The sequence below is a fragment of the Acromyrmex echinatior genome, chromosome 17, assembly GCF_024713525.1.
Source record: "Acromyrmex echinatior isolate Ae372 chromosome 17, ASM2471352v2, whole genome shotgun sequence".
Classification (NCBI taxonomy): domain Eukaryota; kingdom Metazoa; phylum Arthropoda; class Insecta; order Hymenoptera; family Formicidae; genus Acromyrmex; species Acromyrmex echinatior.
The window spans coordinates 4,880,762-4,900,799 of NC_141868.1; the positions used below are offsets into that span (position 1 = coordinate 4,880,762).

Here is a 20,038-nt window from a genome sequence, read left to right on the forward strand (position 1 = left end):
AGTACGAAAACCGATGTAATAAGATGTAAATAAAACATTTTTGTTCGCCTTATTTCATGTGTATTGTCTTTTACTTCCCATCCTTTGCCTCGACGCGCCAGGAAAAACCATAAAAATTGAAAAACTGTATCATACAAAAGAAACTCGTACTCTATTAATTCTTCCATCCTTTCTTCACTCGTAGCACGCGCGCTCTATCTTTCTCTAACATGCAAGCCTTTATTATCGATACATTTTTAAAGAAAAGAAAAATATGTCATGGTCAAATTCAAACCTTTATTATCAATGCATTTTTAAAGAAAAACATGGTCTAATTTTGATAACAAAAAAGGAGCCCTATTGTGTAGGAGCCCTATTGTGTAGGAGATTAGACCTTTCACCCTCTTTCCCCCGCGTTAGGTATTCCTCGTGCCTACAAGTACTTCCCCGCACCCCGCATTCCCCTCTAGCCCCATAGCTTAGAACCCGCCTAGTATATCTACTTCAGTGTCATTGTTGTTGATGTTGTTGCTGTTGTTGCTATTGTTGTTATTGTTGGTGTTGTTATTGTTGTTGTTATTGTTGTTGTTGTTGTTGTTGTTGTCACCACGCACTACGTCAAGTGCGTTGCGATGCAAACGTTTCCGTAAAATCATACGTTTCAAAAATTCATTTATGTCTCGCACTTCGTACGAACCTTCGGGAATTGTAATTTTTGCATCGTCTTTGCCAAAATAAAATTTATTGTTCGATTCGTTTACATTCGGTATCGTGTGATAAGTCTCAAAAATCACCAGACCGAGCTCGTAATCGCCGTCACTCAAATCTATGGAGGGAAAGTAGTTCGCCGCGAGGACGGTGCTCTTCCCGCTCAGCGTAAGTGTCAGCGACATGATGGAAAAAGCGTTCGACTAATACTGAGATTTTACAGCACCTCGTCGAGCTTTTTAAATTCACGCGCGTCTACCGTTTGTAGAAACTGCAGACATATTTGACCGCAGAAGCTCTGATTGTACGTCTGATAGGACGTACGATTGTACTCTATCGTCGTAGCACCGTTCTCGAAATATCGCACTAGTTCCTTGGGCGGTCGAAGATTACTGAAACTGTCAAAGTATATGACGCGATTGTTTTTCTTGGCGTATGTTACCCAGTCAGTACCCGGCTCGGTCGCATCGTCCAGATTCACGATACCGCTTTCGTTTCGGTGCACCCCGCTCGTCGGTAAAGCGTTACGCATGAAGACACCTCTAAAGTACGGTACGCGCATACGTCTCGCGAGCACGTCCAATTGCACGTTGGTAGTTGCACCCGAGGGCATTTTTATCGTCTTTTTGGCGTTTTTTTTTTCTTCGCTGCTACACCCTGTCCGCGTTTATAGGGGCCGAGATATAGTCCGCGTCCATATTTGTACGGAGCGAGATACAGACCGCGGCCCTGTTCCATCGCGCGGTCGTGACGTTGCAGCTCCTCGAGCTGACGTCGCGCGGCTTTGCTATCGTTTACCGCTTTCGCCACGCTGGCCGCTCCACCAATCAAGGACCCGAGCGCGCCCAACATTGGTAGAAAAGGTAACGCACCGCCTCGTTTTGCCGTTGGAAGTATCCGCTTTTTCGTTGTCTTCTTCTTCGTTGTCGCCTCCTTTTTTGATTTCATGCTCATGCCGATCTTGGCTTTCATCGCTGCCCAAATGGCAGCAACGGCAGTTCTCTCGCTCAGAGCCGAATCTCTCGCGGTGACACGTTTCCGCGCCTCCTTGGCGAGTACTTTGTCTGCCGCGTGTCTATCGGTGAGATCGTTGCTCCGAGAATATGCAATGTCGTGTTCTCGGCACGCCGCGTCCAGCGGATTTATGCCCACGTCACCTCTGGCTAATCGCTTCGTAAGCCGAATGCCCGGGCCGCAAAACTGGTAGCCCGGAATATGTAACTCGAAAGGAAGCGCGTTTATCGTTCGATTCAACAGACTGCAGCCCGACGCTGACATTCGTTACAGTCCTTTATCTTAGGTGCGGGACTGTCAATGTGCGTCCTCTGCCACAGCTGATTGTAGTGTTCGTCGCAGCGACGATACGTTTGAACCTCCGAATCCGCCTTCACGTGTTCCGGAAGCTTGTCCCACACGTAGTCGATATAGTCACCGTACACGCGTAAGAGTACAACCTTCGGTATATATTGCAGCTGCTCAGCGTTCAAGTCCTGAATGTCGAAAGGATGACACAGCATGAGATACATTTTGCTACTGCGTGACTCGTAAATTCGCGCACCTTTAAATAGTCGTTCGAGAGCGCGTAGCCTTAGTGTGAGCATGAAATTCGTGCCGCAACCGTTGTCGATACGCGTCACGAACTGTGACGCGAAATCGCAAATGATGGGAGGCAGCGTGGAGAAGCGCAAGCACGGCGAAATGCTGCCGAGTACTATACGCGCGATCATTTGCGGCCCATCGAATTGTGGTAAAACCAACGTTCTCATAAGCTTACTCGAGAGCCCGAATGGCGTGCGTTTCGAAAACGTGTACGTCTACTCGAAATCGTTGCAACAGCCAAAGTATCGATATCTCGAAAATTTGTTTACGTCTATTGACGAAATCGGCTACTTTACGTTCTCCAACAACAGCGACATCGTTCCACCGAGCGAGGCGCATCCAAATTCTATCTTTATCTTTGATGACGTGGCATGTGACAAGCAGAATGCGGTGAGAGAATATTTTTCGATGGGTCGCCACGCGAACGACGACTGCTTCTATCTCTGTCAGACATACGCGAGGATATCTAAACATCTGATACGTGATAACGCGAACCTGCTGATCCTGTTCAAACAGGACGGTACCAACTTGAAACACGTTTACAACGATCATGTGAATACCGACATGTCGTACGATGAATTTTGCATGTTGTGCCGCGACTGTTGGCAGCAAAAATATGGATTTCTAGTGATAGACAAAGACAGTGGGCTCACAAACGGACGATATAGAAAAGGATTTAACGCTAGGAGTTCGCGATACCGTAACGTGACCAGTCGTTACCGATACTTAACCAGAGACGAACATGGCGAATGTGCGCGAGCGTGAAAAAATTGCGAGGGAGATCGAGAAGACGAGCGAGTCGATCCGCAAGAAACATCGCGCTCTGAAAACCGGTAGAATCGAGGAGGACATCGCGTTGGACAGACATTTTAAACCTCTTATCGAACCGCTGCGACTTTTCGTCGACAACCCCAGCATGCGCGCTACAAAAAGAGAGTCGCGCGACGAAGATGCAACGTCTGTCTCTAAACGTGAGAGGAAGGAGGAAGAGGAACAAGAGAAGGAGGAGGCAGAAGAAGCGAATGAGACGTTTGAGCGTTCCACGACTCTGCATAAATCCAATGATCGATCGCACGATCGCGCACGGCCGATAACCTCCACACCATATGCCAAAATCGTACCGACGATAGAGTCGTTGGAGAATGTTTTCGAAACGACGGAAGACTCGCTAGCGACGAAGATTCAAAATCAGCTGCAAACGTCGGAAGGTCGAGAGGCGTTACGAGCCAGCTTGGGCCCACTGGGGCAAAAGTATGTCGAGGCTGCCCTGAAGGGAGTGCAAGATAAAGAGAGCGGTATAGATCGGTAGGCTTTCCAACAAGGTGGAGAGTTTTGGAATAAACGTTTCGAGTGGAAGCGGACAACAAATTACGTGGTCGTACCCCGGTACCCGGTTTTACTAGGTTTTCAAGAGTTCCCGACGTACTCTCTACGGAAAAAACGATAGCACAAGTAAAGAGCTGGTTGGTTGAACGGCCAAAAAACAAGACCCTTCGAGGGGATTTTTGGCAAAAGGGGGAAAAAGTACAAAACGTAAAAACCAGCAAAAAACCCCAACGTAAAAAAACGGGGAGGCTGTCGATCATCGGGAAAATTTTTTCGCGAAGCGGGTTTTTTAAAAAATTAAACGCGGGGGTTTTTGGGAAAACGATTCATTTGAGAAAAATCAGCGAAAAAAAAAAAAATTTTTTTCCCCGTACGGGGGAACCCCCACTTTAAAATCATAAAAAAAAAAATTGAGAAAAAGGGGGGGGAAAAATTTAGCCCCGAGAAAAGTAAAATTTTTTTTGGGGAATTGAAAGCCCCCGGCAAAAGAAAAAATTTTTTCCCGCAAAAGGGGGTAATTTTTTCGGGGGAAAAAAGATGGGGGCAGGCGGGGGTCTTTGAGTGCGTTGTAGGGGGTTTTTTCAACGGGGGCCCCACCTTCTACTCCCCGCCCCCGATGTTTTTGGGGGCAAATACGCGTCCCCCCGAACCCCAAAAAAAAAGGGGGGGAACCCAAGGGGGGGTTTTTAACGCTAAAATGGATTTTTCGGAGAGTAGAAGACCCCCAAAAAAATTTAAAAAGGATAGGGGGAAAAAAGAATTTTACAACGCCGAGGGCAAAAAAAAATTTTGAAAAAAAAATTTTAACCCAATTTTCCCACGTTTTCCCCCCCAAAAAACCCGGGGGGAGTCGGGGGGTTTTCAATCCCCCGCCCCAAAAAAGGGAAATGGGGGGAAGTTTTTACCCCCCTCGGGGGGAAATTTAAAAAAGGGGGGGGGGGCGAGTTTTTGCGCCCCCGGGCTTTTTTACAACGCGCGCAAGCATGCCCCATCGGAAAAGGGGGACCCCCCCAAAGAAACCCCCCCGCGCCCCCCAAAAAGACACGTGTACGCCCCTTTAAAGATCGGGGGCCTAAAAAAATTCAAAATAGGCGTTTCGGTGGCGTGAGCAAAAAAAAATTTTTTTGGGAAAAAAGGGTTACACAAAAATTTTTCCCCCAAAACCAAAGGGGTTTTACGATCATTAAGGGGGGGGGAAAAAACCAAACCCAAAACCCCCCAATTTACTCGAGGTTTTTTGGGGGAAAAATCCGTAAAGGGGGGTTTTCTATGAGGGGGTTTTGGAACGCGTATCATCCAGACTTGACTGTGGAAAAAAAAAATGAAAAAGGGAAAGGGGTTTTTAAGGGGTTGGGGGGTAAGGGGTGGGATTCGAGGATCCCCACAATTCGGGGAATTACAAAAAAAAACAATGTTTTTTGAAAAAAAATTTTGAAAAAATTTTTTTTTTTTTAAAATTTAAAAAAAATAAAAAAAATATCAATTAAGAAATTAAAAAAAAAATTTTTTTTTTATTACTTTTTTTCATTTTTTTTTTCCCCCAGTAACAGAATAAAAATTTTTTTTTGGGGTTTTGGAATTAATTCTTTTGCGTTTTTTTTTTTTAAAGAATTTTTTTTATTTCCATGGCATTAAAAAAAAAATTAAGAAAGTATTTCCCCACTTAAAAAAAAAGTACAAATTTAAATTTCCCCAAACCCAAAAAAAATGTATAAACCCTGAAAAAAAATAATTTTTTTTAAAAAGTAAAAAATGAAAAATCCCTTAAAAAGGAAAATTTAAAAATTTAAATGAAAAAAAAAAAGCAAAGGGGAAAATTTTAAAGGATAATGGGAAAGGGGGAACACTGTATGAAAATGTGAAAAAAAAAAATGGTTTTTAAAAAATTTTTTACAAAACAACAACCCCAAAAACAAAACACCCCCCAAACACACATATAAAAGGGGTTTTATTACAAAGGTATCCGCCAAGGGGAAAAGTCCCGTCGGGGGCGGGACGACGTATCTTTTTTGGGCATGGGAGGGGATCAGAGCGATTTTCGATTGGGATTTTGTGAAAACATCGGGCATTTTTTAAAATTACGATTGACAAAGAGTCATTTCAAAATTTTTCATTAAACCCCCCCCCCGGGGGTGTAACCCGGGGGCGAACTTTTTCGTTGCGTACGATGTTACCTTTTTCCCCCTTTCGTTTTTTTGGTTTCTTTTTTTCCCCCCCCCCTCACCCCCGACTTTTTTGCTTGAAAACCCAAAAAATTGGGGTCATTACCCCCACCGTTTTTTTGTTTTTTCATCAGCCCCGGTATTTTTTTTTCGCGAGAGGCTACCGTACGCTTTGGGCCTGGGGGTAATAAAATCGTTTTTAAATTTTGCGATACCCCAGGGTTTTATAGTCTCGAAAAATTTTTCGCATTCGATTTGGTTACAAGGGGGGGCCGTGTCTTTTTACAAAAATTTTTAAAATTTTTCGGGGAAATAGTGGAACATTACTCGTGAGGGGAAAATTTTAAAAGCAGATTTTTTATAGTCGAGTTTAACAACCCACGAAAAAGGGCTTGGAACTTCCCCCCGAGTTTGTGCAGTTCGACGGCGACAAATTTTCCGAAAAGGGGTTGGTAGGGCTGAAAAAAACCCCGGTTTTTTCGATCATTTTTTCCCCACCATCGCCATCCCATTTTTTAAAAATTTACGTAAAACGGGATTGCGAAAATTTTCCATATTTTTTCCCCAATACCGCGTTTTTTTTAATTTTTGGAAAAATTTTTCTGAAAAACATTTTTTGCGCAAAATTCTGCAATTTGTATTATTTTAAAAATAATCCCCAAAACCAATGGAGATTGGGGCAAAATTTTTAAAAATGAAAAACTTTTTTACCCCCAAGGGACCGTGCCCGAGTCCCTTTTTGCTTTTGGGGGTAGTGGAAAAGGGAAAAACGCTGTTTCGTCAGCGTCGAAAAAGTTTACCCCCGCGCTTCCCCGGGGGGCTTTTCGCGGTCGGAAAAAAACGGGGGCCCCGGGGCAGTCGTTTTAGTGTTTTGGAAAACTCGAGATCGCCCTTTGGGGGGGAACCCCATGGATAAAACCAAAGGGGCGACGCCTTAGTAAAAATTTTGCGGGGGTTTTGGGGCCCCTCAAAATTTTGGGGTAGGGGAAGGTTGACAAAAACCCCTACTTTAAAAAATTTTTTAAAATCGTAGTACATAAAGCGACGGGGTTTTTTGATGAGCCCCTTACAAACGTTTTTACTTTTTTTTAAAGCCTGGGGTTTTTTTTCCCCGGGAAAAAAGGACCCCCCGGTTTTACCCCGCCGAAAACCCCTTTCCTATCGATGTCGGTGAGTAACTCGAATCTTATACGCGTATGTTTTAGCATCGCATCCCACGTGAAACCAGGCAATGTATAGTAATGCGCAGGATCGAGACCGTAACTCGCGACACAACTTTCGCGGAAATTTTCGAAAATGTCGGCCAATAACAAGACATCAGTTTTCAAGTACAGATCACTGTACTCGCCGAGCGTTTGAATGGAGAATCGCTTCCAGACGTTCGCGGCGTGAGCGTAATCGCTCTCGGATACTGTATTGCCTGTCAACGAAGTGAAAAATAATTCGCGCGGTGGTAAGCGCGTGTCCTGCAATTTTTCGACGCGATCAATGTATTCGTACGGAAAGACACCTTTTCGTGTGAGTAATTCAAATTCTTCATCTGATAATGTTGGAAATTCGGAACGTACAATTTTTAATTTGTCTCTGCTTAAAAACGACGTCAATTTATCGAGGCTTGCGTTTAGAAATTTTAAAGAATCGATAAATCGTAATTTTATGCAATTTTTCCGAAAATTCTTTTCATTTATGTCTTTGGTTCTATCGACATTTTTAGTGAATGAAATATATTTTTCTTTAGTTATCGGTAGTATATTTACATGTCCTTCAAACGCGGTAGCAATTTCTTTAATTATAAAATGCGCGTCGTAACCTGATAAATTGTGAAATCAATCGGAATATAAAATGAATTTTTATAATTTAAATTACAATTTGCATGCGCTGGACCACGGAATCTACCGGTGAGATGACAATGATCGCGAACCCGCGTCCGGCGCGAACGGTTTCTCGCAAATATGGCAACGCGTCGTGCTACGGTACGCCTCCAATTGTTCTTTCGACAACGTTTCCATGGGTACGTTGGTGGATACTATATTTTTAACTTGATGCGCCAAATCATTGAATTGTCGCGCGAACCACGTTATGCAATCTTCATCGCGACGGAACCGGTACAATGATAACGCGTCGTTGTATGAACATCGCACGTAGTATCCTATACTAAATACCTCATGCTGTTGATGCGTGTACGACGACGACGATGCATTTTCTCTTTCAAGTTCCATCTTCCGTAGAACGCACTCCAAATCAGCGTAGACGATGAATGGGGCGCTCTGCTTATTGCAGTGGTTCTCAAATTCGAGCCACTTGTCGTCCACGCTCGGCAGTTTGATAGGGAAGTCGTTCATCTTTTCGCAGTCCATTACGTGCGACTGCAATTTTTCGTTGGTATTGAAGTAGTGCAAGCATCTGAAAAAAGAAAAAAAATTATAACTATTACCATTATTTTATTAATGAGACGGAAAATTATAATAATTTTTCATGTATATTTACCGATCGCAGAAAAATTTCTTGTTCTTTTTTCTACTAATCTGCGAACTCACGAGACGGGATAAGTTTTTTATCCATGCAAAATGTCCAATACCATCGTTGCGTGGATCTTGCACGTACAGCATGTTGACGTGTTTCTCCTTCTTTTCATTGGTGAGTCGCAGAGGAAGGACCTGTGTTTCTCGATGCCGTACACGTTGATCGACACCGCGTTCAACCGTTCGAATTTATAAATATCCTTTAAAGTGATTGAAAACTCAATGTTTGCGAGATTTAGTACTGTTGTATAATGTGGATATGACGATTCCCGATTTACATATGTTTCTGCAGGGTACAGAGCGGCGACCACCGACCACGCGAAACATGCATTGTCTGCCGAATGAACACTGATCACCGCCCGTTTCGTCACTATTTCTCCTGGCACTTCGATGTGACATCCCGCGTGCATTGGATTATGTTTATTTACATTCACTATCAAATTAAGGATTCGCGATAATGCCCATCCGCTATCACGTTCCTGGAATTCTTCGAGCGATGCTAGGATAGGCTCGACGACATGTCGCTCGTACCACTCGTGCATATCGGTGCAACGATATATTTCGCTGTTCTTTGTAGTTATGCTCTTATTGGCACGTTTATCCTTCGTCGCAAACTCGCCATTGAACGCAGTATTCACTTTTGCGCTACCGTGTCTTTCTACTGCGTCTCGCACACGCTCGAACACTATTTCCTTCGCGTCTTCCAAAAACCGTCGCGGCTCAATGTGATTAGAGTTTATCACAGCACCTGTCGATACACGGTTTTCAAACGCGGCGTCGATCTCTCGCCAGATGAGAGATCTTTCGTCGCGATTCGCGTACTCGCCACTCGCGTAGTCGCCTCCAATGTGCATGAAACGTTGCTCCAATTGCACTTTTGCACTCGCGAGTCGTGCGATCCTCGCCACCATGGATTGTCTGTGTCCAACGGCGAGACGCGGACGCTTGGCACGACAAAGTTCTTCAAGCTGCTCGATGCACTCGTTGCATCGTTGCAGCCACGCGAAATATTCCATCAGAGTAGCGACCCGGCCGCACTGTTCCAACAATTCGCGTACTCACTCGTGATTTTCCATGTCTTTTTTTTACAGTCTTTAGATCACACTCTTCTACGGAGCACTTGCATGTGATTCATTCACAATACTATTCGCAATAGTTTTTTCAATGTGTGCACTGTGGGCACTTGTTGCATGGAAATATAAGGTATGTTGGTAGTCTACAATTTGTGCAAGACTGACCACTTAGCGCGTAAATATGTCCAACATCGTGCTTCCTTATAAGATACAATCCTGCGATATCAGTCTCATTCAAACGTATCATACATTCTGCACATATACGTAAAGCATCATCCGTCGTTGTATAATAACAATGGATTATACAATATTTTGTACGGCTGTTCAGTGCACGGATTTCTGATGATGACACAAACCTTTGTACATCTGTATCAATCTCACTCAAATCGCTAGTATAGCCAGCGTCGTCCGATGTTTCTTCGTCGGAATCGATCTCTTGATCCATTAGTTCTTCGAAGTTCACTTCTTCGAGTACTTCGAACACTTCGTCTCTGATATGTGCGAACTGTTCCGGATCTGCGTTTCGAATATACTGGACTGCGTTGGCTATGTTCGCATGATTAGCCATATTATGCTTATCAATAACTGAAGCGTCAGTAACTGAAGCGACTGATTCCTTGGTCTTCCAGGACATCACTGTGGTACATCGAGCACTTATGCATTTTTATATATTTCATTATGTCCAATGGACTCCATCCAAAATTTCTCCGTTTCATAAAAATTTCAATAAAAAAAAGGAAAAAAAACAATCGTTAGTACAAAGCATGAACATAAAACTCAAACTTTAACGATCACTGATCTGTAAGTGATAATATTCAAGAAACTTGCCATTAGGAAATCGTCCCAACGATATTGGAAACATAAACAAAAAACATAGATCCTCAGAATCGTCAGATCTATGACAAAATTTATGAAAAAAGATTACAAATCATGTAGAAAAAATCCTATTTACATTTAGATCCACATTTAGATTTTGTATTTACTGAATCGATCGTGTATAAATAAAGACTCATATTTTCACTGTATTATACAAAAGAAACTCGTACTCTATTAATTCTTCCATCCTTTCTTCACTCGTAGCACGCGCGCTCTATCTTTCTCTAACATGCAAGCCTTTATTATATTTATACATTTTTAAAGAAAAGAAAAATATGTCATAGTCAAATTCAAACCTTTATTATCAATGCATTTTTAAAGAAAAACATGGTCTAATTTTGATAACAAAAAAGGAGCCCTATTGTGTAGGAGCCCTATTGTGTAGGAGATTAGACCTTTCACCCTCTTTGTCCCGCGTTAGGTATTCTCCGCGTCTACAAGTACTTCCCCGCACTCCGCATTCCCCTCTAGCCCCATGGCTTAGAATCCGCTTAGTATACCTACTGGCGTATGACTTTGCTTATACCGGTTTTTTCCGAAATTCGAGGCTTTATTGTAAAAAACTGGTTATATATTTATGTATATTCAAAGTATTGTCCATCGCTGGGCACTACTTTCTCTCATCTTTCGGGCAGCATACGTATCCCGCGTCGAAAAAACTGGTCATCTTTTGAGGCGATCCACGAATCGATCCAATTTTTTACTTCTTCATAAGACCGGAAGTGCTGGTCAGTCAGCCAAGTCGTGTGCCATTGATCGAAACAAGTGATAGTCAGAGGGAGCAACGTCTGGAGAATACGGCGGATGGGGTAGGATTTCCCATTTCAACGTTTCCAAATATGTCTTGACCACTTTCGCAACATGGGGTCGAGCATTGTCATGCTGCAAAATCACTTTATCGTGTCTCTCGTTGTATTGCGGCCATTTGTCTTTCAATGCTCGGTTCAAACGCATCAATTGCGTTCGATACTGATCGCCTGTGATTGTTTCAGTCGGTTTTAACAGCTCATAATATACTACGCCGAGCTGGTCCCACCAAATACAGAGCATGATCTTGGAGCCGTGAATATTCGGTTTGGCCGTCGACGTGGATGCATGGCCGGGAATTCCCCATGATTTTCTGCGCTTGGGATTATCGTAATAAACCCATTTTTCGTCCCCAGTCACAATGCGATGCAGAAAGCCCTTCCGTCTTTGCCTTTCAAGCAGCTTCACAAGCAAACAAACGCCGTTCAACATCTCTCGGCTTCAACTCGTACGGCACCCAATTTCCTTGCTTCTGAATCATTCCCATGGCTTTGAGACGTTTTGAAATGGCTGATTGAGTCACTCCTAATGATCGTGCCAATTCTTTTTGATTTTGACAAGAGTCTTGATCAAGTAATGCCTTCAATTCTGCATCTTCGAAAACCTTCTCTCTTCCACCGCTATGCTGGTCTTCGACGTGAAAATCACCGTTCTTGAAGTGTTGAAACCACTTACGACACGTTCTTTCACTAATAGCGGATTCACCATAAATATTTGAAAGCATTCGATGAGTCTCAGCCGCAGATTTCTTCATATTGAAGCAGAAAATTAAAACCTCCCGCGAATGATAAGAATTTGGCTCGTAAAATTTTAATATTGCATAAAAATGGACATAGAGAATATCTACATGAATATCTATATATATATATATATATATATATATATATATATATACAATATATATACATATATATACATATATAAAACACGTATCCATATATTGACAATAACATATGTTACATTTTGACTAAACCCTAAAATGATATTGATCATAGGAAAAAGTGATACTACGACTGTGTACCGATATTGACTGCGAGTACTGAAAATACACAACTATAGATTTTCAGTAGTGACAGTGTACATTGGCCCTAATAGCATTTTTCCTATCGTACAATGTCATTTTAGGTCAGAATGTGATATGTATTAGCTATACATAGATATACACATATAATATATGTAGCTATATCATTTTTTGCTACGTTAAATAAAAAGATGTAGAAGTTAATCATGTTAAAATATTAGTGGTGTGTGTACTTAAATATAATACGCATACAGATAATATTATACAACATTGCATATATGTATACTATAATATGTGAATATACATACGTTGCAGATAAAAGTTATCAATGCTAAGCTATTTATGCATTCCCTATGTTTAAATATGCAATATTAAATTATATACATATATAAAATATATATATAAATATATATAATGCATATATATATATATATATATATATATACAAGTATATATATATATATATATACTACGTGGGCTGAAAAGTCTCGGGATTTTTAATGAAAACAAGCGTTTTTTGTGCAAAGTTATATTTATTCCTCAACATAGTTGCCTTCGAGGGCGATACACTTGGTATAGCGATTTTCAACATTTCGATGCCCTTTCTGTAGTACGAAACGTCCAAGCCTTCGAAATACGCCTCGGTTTCCGCGATGACTTCCTCATTCGATGTGAATCTCTTTCCCTGGAGCCACCGCTTGAGGTTTGGGAACAGATAATAGTTGCTGGGAGCCAAGTCTGGAGAATACGGTGGGTTAGCAACCAATTCGAATCATAATTGGTCCAATTTGACCATCGCTTTCAAGGACGTGTGTGACGGTGCGTTATCGTGATGGTACAGAACTTTTTTCTTCGCCATATGAGGCCGTTTTTTCTTTATTTCGTCGTTCAGTTTGTCTAATAACGCTGCATAATACTCTCCCGTAATTGTTCTTCCCTTCTGCAGGTAATTGATGAAGATTATGCCATGCGCATCTCAAAAAACAGAGGCCATAACCTTCCTGGCCGAGCGTTGGTCTTTTGGCCGCTTTGGTCGGCTTTCATGGCTTTTCAGCCACTCTGCAGACTGCCTATTGGACTCAGGCGTATGGTAATGGACCCACGTTTCATCCATCGCAAAGAAAAAATACGAAGCTCTATGATTTGCCGACATCTGCGATTTTCACAAAATTGAACGAAATGTGGAACAGCCAGGAGGTTTTAATAATCGTGCTGAATCAATATCATGCGGTTGAAAAATATTAAAATAAAGATCTAATTACGATCGTACTTATTAATTAAACACCATTTCGATATCGTTAATACTGTGCGATATGGTATGATTATAAATAAAGTCGAAATATATTTTCAACGTGCAAATTCAATGAGATATACGTATTATTAATTAACAGTTAATGTAGCATTTTCTATTGTTTAAATCACTCGATCCGCGGCAAACTTCCTGCTTCAATCTAAAAATGATAAGTAACGATTATATCACAGAAAAATTTAAAGAAATTTCATTGCAAGATAATTTAATCGTTATAGAAATTATTGTCTGTATAAATATCGCGATAAAATAATAATTTACGATTCCTATCCGTTCGATTCTGTAAAAGAAATTCAATTCATTCGATTATGTAAAATAAATAAATTGTGCAAACTAGTTATTTCTTCAAATAATCAACAAATTTGTAATTATTAACCGTAGAAGATAATTAATTGCGCACGCTAATAGTAATTAATTGTTAATTAATAATCACATATGATTTTCTAGTACTTGATAGGCATTTCGATGAGTAATGCGAAGAGATGCGGAACAGTATGCGTTAACTGTCAATTCGAAATTCGATGCATGAATGAGAACGGTACGCAGTGGTTTGGCATACCAAAACAAATACCACAGAGCCGTGTACAAGTCAGTATCATCGACATGAAATATTTTACAAATTGTGAAACAAATTTGTTAAATGTTCTTTTCTTTGTATTTTAAACCAGTTATCAATATACGATGTAATACCGTTTTTTCTCTTTATTACCGTTTTTTCTCGTATACTTCATTGTCAATTGTAAATTATATTTAAACCAAAATTTAAAGTCCAATGCAATGGATGTATTCAAATCAAGACGTTGTTAAAAAAATTATTTTATGAAAAAAATTACTTTATGAAAAAAAAAAAGATTACTAAATATTATTAAAAACATAATGTTATTATCCATAAATAAAATAAAAAAATAATTAATAATTGCTATTTTTTGTCTTTATAAATTCTACTAAGTAAAATATCTTTTTGCAAAAAGCACTCGTCATCTTAATTCGTTTATGGAACTTTAATTACGCGAGTTAGCAATCACTTACTATAATAAGCGCGAAGTATTATTACGATGTATATCTTCTAGCACTTGTCGCGATCACATTTCAAGAGGTAATGCACGGAACAGTTTGCGCTACGCCTGCCAACTCGAGTTTCATTGAACGAATGAAAGTAGTAGTAGCACGATCTTGCTTATGCACAGCGCTAAGCACAACGAAGACACCGTAATAATAAACAGCGTATAAAGCGTCTATAAAATGTCGATAAATTATCATCTCAAAATAAATATCCAATATTTAATAAAAATTAAATTGTGCTAAATGTACTCTTTAAATTTTTTGGAGTAAAATTTTACAAAAAGATTAAAAAGTGAGCCAATCTTGAAAAAAAATGAGAACATTTTCACTCTTTAAGAGGAGAGACATTTCATTCTTTTTAAGTAAGATTTTACATTTATGGAATAAAATCTAAAGAACAAAGTCTCCAATTTCAAAAAAAGAAGTAAGATTTTGTTCCTTTGGAATAAATCTCACTCCAAAAGAAATCTTACTTCAAAAGAATGAAAATCTGTTACTTTTTGTTTAAACAAGAATGAAAAGTTTTAATTCATTTTTTTTCAAGATTGAGTTTTCACTTAGAAAGATTTAGAGAGTATATTATGCTTTTTGTGCTTCAATAAATGAAAAGTTATTTTATATTTTACGTTTCGTTGTGCTTTGTGGATTAATTAGCGTTGTCTAGAATAATAACGAAATATAAAAATTCGATTGACAGATTTTAGAATGGAAATGTTGTCACTTAATATAATATTTAAAATGTAATATAAGAGCTAGATATTGTAATATATAAGAGCTATATAAATAGATCTATTAAATCTCGTTATCAAACAGATTCAAAAATACAAACATCAATATTTATACGTATTCCGTCAAAGAATCATGTACATATCTCTGTCTCTAAACAGTTTAGCAACAGTTTTTGCAAACGATTCTTTACATCATTTCTGTACCTTTCGTGATTAGTTACCAATAATCCTTACAAAACGTTATAATGGCAGAACAAGAAGTAGACGATATTCTAACTCCAGTTCGTCGTTGGATATGTGGCCATTATACAAAATTAACAAGTAGTAATGAGGCAAAATGTAATCATTGTAATGTAAAATTCACTATATATAAGAATAGATTAGCTATTTTACATGAACATTTGGTGAAGAGACATCCAGACATATTATCAGAAAAAGAGAAGAAAGAAGATAAATTCCATTGGACTTGGGACTATTTTATCACAAAAAGCGATACAGAGGCAACATGCAAAAAATGTGACTTAACAATTAAGTACTGTACAGTAACTGAACTCAAGAGGCATTTAAAACGTATTCACAAGTAAGTATATTCCAAATGAATTAAAAATTAATTACCGTAATAAAGAATATAAAATTAATACAAGTAAAATGATCAATGACAACTAGAGAAAATGTAAGGCAAATAAATATAATCAAATAAAGCTGGAAAAATTTATTAAACAGATTTTTGATACATGTCAAATATTATTTGCACTTTTAAGCATTATAAACGTACAATAAAAAAAAATTCAAAATTTATTGAAGTAACATATACACAAATTAGAAATTTTAATCAAATATTCAATATATGTGTAGTGATACTGCGCGCAATCTAAAGAATAGGGAACGGGGAATAAGAATTTTAATCTATCAGACACTAATCGTAAGATGTAATCCAACAAGACATGATTTCCGAAAGGTTAAAATTTCTATTTTCTGTTTCTTAGTTCCTATTTCTTTGATTGCGCAATTCCTTATAAAACCTTGATATAACTCTATAATTCCTAATCAGTATTCATTTATGTTACACGACCTCATTGAATGCAAACTGAATTCCATGTTTGAAATTTATGCATATATATATTATCTCTGTTTAGTATAAAAAATAAGTAATATTATAAAATATTTTTATTTTTATCAGACAATTATCAAATTTACAAAATATTTGAATCTGCTTCATCGCTAAATTTTTGATCCCTCCTAAATGTTCAAATAATATGTTCTAAAAAATTTATAATTCATTCCGTATAGCGAAAAATGTACATAATTTAATATAATATATCTACTGTACTTTTAATTGCTTTTTTAATAACTTGTTATGCAAATGCAGGATATTAGGTCCAAATTCAAATCGTGTAGATAACGAGAGCAATCCAGATAATGATATGAGTACAAATGAGGATATATAACTCCAAAGACAGACAATTTTATCCCAGATCTCGTCTTTGAATACGTAGACGTTACACAAAATTGACAAGTAGAAATGAGGCAAGATGCAAGATTATTGTAATGCAAAATTTAATATACATAATAAATCCTTAGCTATTTTACATAAACACTTCGTGAAGGCACATCCAGACATATTATCAGAAGAAGAGAAAAAAGAAGATAAATTTTATTGGACTTGGGATTATTTTATCGCTAAAAGCGATACAGAGACAACATATATACTATGTAATGCAACAATTGGGTCTAAACTTACAAGTCGTTTAATTCTACACTTAAAACAATGTCTTATGTAAGTATATTCCAAGTAAATTAAAGACATTAATTAACGTTCTGTAAGAATGATAATCATTAAATAATCAGTATTAGATAAAAAATGTGTTACGCAAATACCCATGGTATTTACTCAACAAAAAAATTGTTAGATAAATTTGTGTAATACGTGTCGATAAATATGATTTATAAATGCATCTATTCATATACATATGTATATGCACATATTTATATTATATACAAGGTTTAACTGAAATAACGCTCACTAAGCGTACAGTACTATTCCTTTTATATACATATATAAAAAGCTGAATCAATGTGTCCTCTAATATTTTGCAATTTTTCGCAATAATTGACGAGATATTAATTTCTAAAGATTACTAAAACGGATAAAATCGATGAATAAAACAATATTAAGATACCTTTTAGTATTCTTTGTGAAATATTTTGGAGACGTTTCTTGAAGAATTCTTCAAAAAATATTTTAAAGTTGTCATGTATACGTTAATTTTAAACATTTTGCTCATTAGGTAACTAAAAAAAGTATTACAAAAATTGTAAAATGGTAGAAGTCTTTTCCATTCAGTTTTGTATTAGTAATAATACTATATGATTAATGGGCGTTTTTTTTTTTCAAAAACACTCTGTATGTATCTTTATTAAAATTTTAGTTTTATTATATTATGCACATATTTGTGTATTCTTGAATGTGTGCGTATGGACGTTCGTTCGTACGTGCGTACGTGGGTGCGTGCATGCGCATGTACACATGTAGGCATAAATTATACAATTACATACATAATTTATACAATTTCCTCTATAAACATTACTTTCCTTTCGTTACAACGTTTTTAACATCAATATTTTCTATAGACAATTACTAAAAGGAATATAATTGAATAGCATATAAATAGAAGGGTTTAAATTTGTTTTCTTATTTAAAAGTCATAAATAATATTTTCATGTGCCGTCGTAATATTGTCGAGTATTTAATATATAATTATAATAATAAATGCCAAATATTTTATCACTTTATCAAATTTTTGTCACATTTTATCTCAACACAGATTCGCACAGAGCTTCAAATTCTATCGATTATGAAGAGTTTCCGATTCAGACTTGGCAGAATGTGTAAAATTATCTAATTTGGATGACGATTTATTATTTGATGAAATCTTTGATCTCTTTGATTAAGAATAATTTATTATTATGTATAAAATAATTAGCGATTGTATTAGGTGTTGGAATTAATTCGTAGCGTTTTACAAGTAATGGGAAGTACTTTCATTAATGTATTTTTTAATGCTCATGTGAAATAAATAACATTCTTTCATTAAAAAACGCTACGAATTAATTCCAACACCTAATATATAAAAAAATATATATTTATTGACAACTGAATTGACAGTTTAGAAACTAAATTAACCTTACGCAAATTTAAACTTTTAGGAAACGGTAGATTAGTAGTTCTGCAAATCTCAAATTTTGTATGACGCATATAACATAATATAAGGTATAATTTTAAGCGTTTTCCTAATATTGTAACGGCTAATATTCGGCTAATAAACGGCTAATATTTTTTAATCAAAATTTTGTTAATGTCACACTAATGCGTCAATTGTAATTTTTTAAATTTGTCTTTTGTTTTAGTATGATTTTGTATTTCTGAGATATAATATTTTAAATATAGATCTTTTCCCATGTAATACATGAAGAAGGTATTTTATTTCATCTTCATTCTGTATTATATGGAAATAAATTCATTTGTACTTGCATTCACTGATTTATTGTACTGTATCGATTATATACATATACGTATAATCGGATCACGATAAATCTAAACGAAATATGAAATAGACAAAATATAATATAGCTATTTTTAAATTAAATGCATTTCGAAAAAGTAAAATTTTATTGAATAAAAACAAAATGCAATTTAAAGCCAAAAATAGCCGTTTGATTCTTTAACATAAATGTAAGAATACTGTAAAAAAAGATGGAAATTACAAAAAGAAATAAATACATTAAATAACTACCTTTATATTGATTAGTATAAAACACTATATGAAGTACTTATTAACTTAGTTATTACAAATAAATGTAACTTAAGTAAGTTACAGAGATATAAGTGGAAAAAAAGAAGTTAGATACGCTTACTGAAAAATGACTCTAACTATATTTCATTACAGATAATGAATTACTTCTCAACCTTGATAGAAATATAATTTGTGTTTCTTAGGCCCAGTTGCATCAATGTTACTTTAACTTTAAACAATGCTTAAAATTTTCTGTGTCTCTGTCTCTCTTTTGCTTTAAAGCGAGACAGGAAGCGTTTTAAGCCTTGCTTAAAGTTAAAGGAACATTGGTGCAATCGGGCCTTATACAAACTTCTATAATTAAACTGTTAACTCAGTGTAATAGAGACAAATGAATCTGATTCTGAGCTGTCTTCCTTATACACATATGCGTATTCTTGCGTCCTGTCTGTGAGTATCGTATAAATTTATATGTAAAAACACTATATTAATCATAGCAGAAATTATCACAAATGCGAAATTTCATTGCAAACTTTTCATTCATCAGCTTTTTAATATAATTATATTCTAGAAAATAATATTAGGTGTTGGAATTAATTCGTAGCGTTTTACAAGTGATGGGAAGTACTTTCATTAATGTATTTTTTAATGCTCATGTGAAATAAATAACATTCTTTCATTAAAAAACGCTACGAATTAATTCCAACACCTAATATAAATAGCACTAATTTGCAGTGTAATAAATAAAGATAAAAAAAAAGGCGCCAAATTTACGTGTATCTCCTATAAACTCATAAAAATGTGTTATATAAACAAAAAAAAAAACCAAAAGAAAACAATCGTTACATAAATTACATAATTTAAGTGATAATATTGTTAATATTTTATAAATTATCCCTCAGCTAAAGCTGAGGTAGTAACTAAAAGAAAAAAATGCTATTTGCAATGAAATACAACATATAATCTAAACAAATTAAAGACATTAAGCATCACAAAATGGGAAAATTTTATTAAAATAACAAAATTTTTTATGTAAAAAAATTTGCCGGGCGTACTGCTAAACCTCAAAATA

The 20,038-nt window shown here is 36.9% G+C and overlaps 1 protein-coding gene and 1 pseudogene across 1 annotated transcript; one reads left to right on the forward strand and one right to left on the reverse strand.

Moving 5' to 3' along the window:
- Positions 1-8,185: 8,185 nt before the first annotated feature.
- Positions 8,186-9,372, reverse strand: LOC147906882 (uncharacterized; annotated as a pseudogene).
- Positions 9,373-12,555: 3,183 nt separating this feature from the next.
- LOC147906883 (uncharacterized) lies at positions 12,556-19,544 on the forward strand. The gene is made up of 2 exons (XM_087415211.1): positions 12,556-15,752; positions 16,542-19,544. The coding sequence occupies exons 1-2, from the start codon at positions 15,418-15,420 to the stop codon at positions 16,618-16,620; spliced, it is 414 nt and encodes a 137-aa protein (XP_087271337.1). The 5' UTR covers positions 12,556-15,417; the 3' UTR covers positions 16,621-19,544.
- The last annotated feature ends 494 nt before the right edge of the window (positions 19,545-20,038 follow it).

Bases quoted from the DNA above. Each gene is read 5' to 3' on its own strand.
- LOC147906883 (XM_087415211.1), top strand. From the start codon at position 15,418: ATGGCAGAACAAGAAGTAGACGATATTCTAACTCCAGTTCGTCGTTGG. The intron at 15,753-16,541 runs GTAAGTATATTC...ATGCAAATGCAG, and splicing joins CATTTAAAACGTATTCACAA to GATATTAGGTCCAAATTCAA.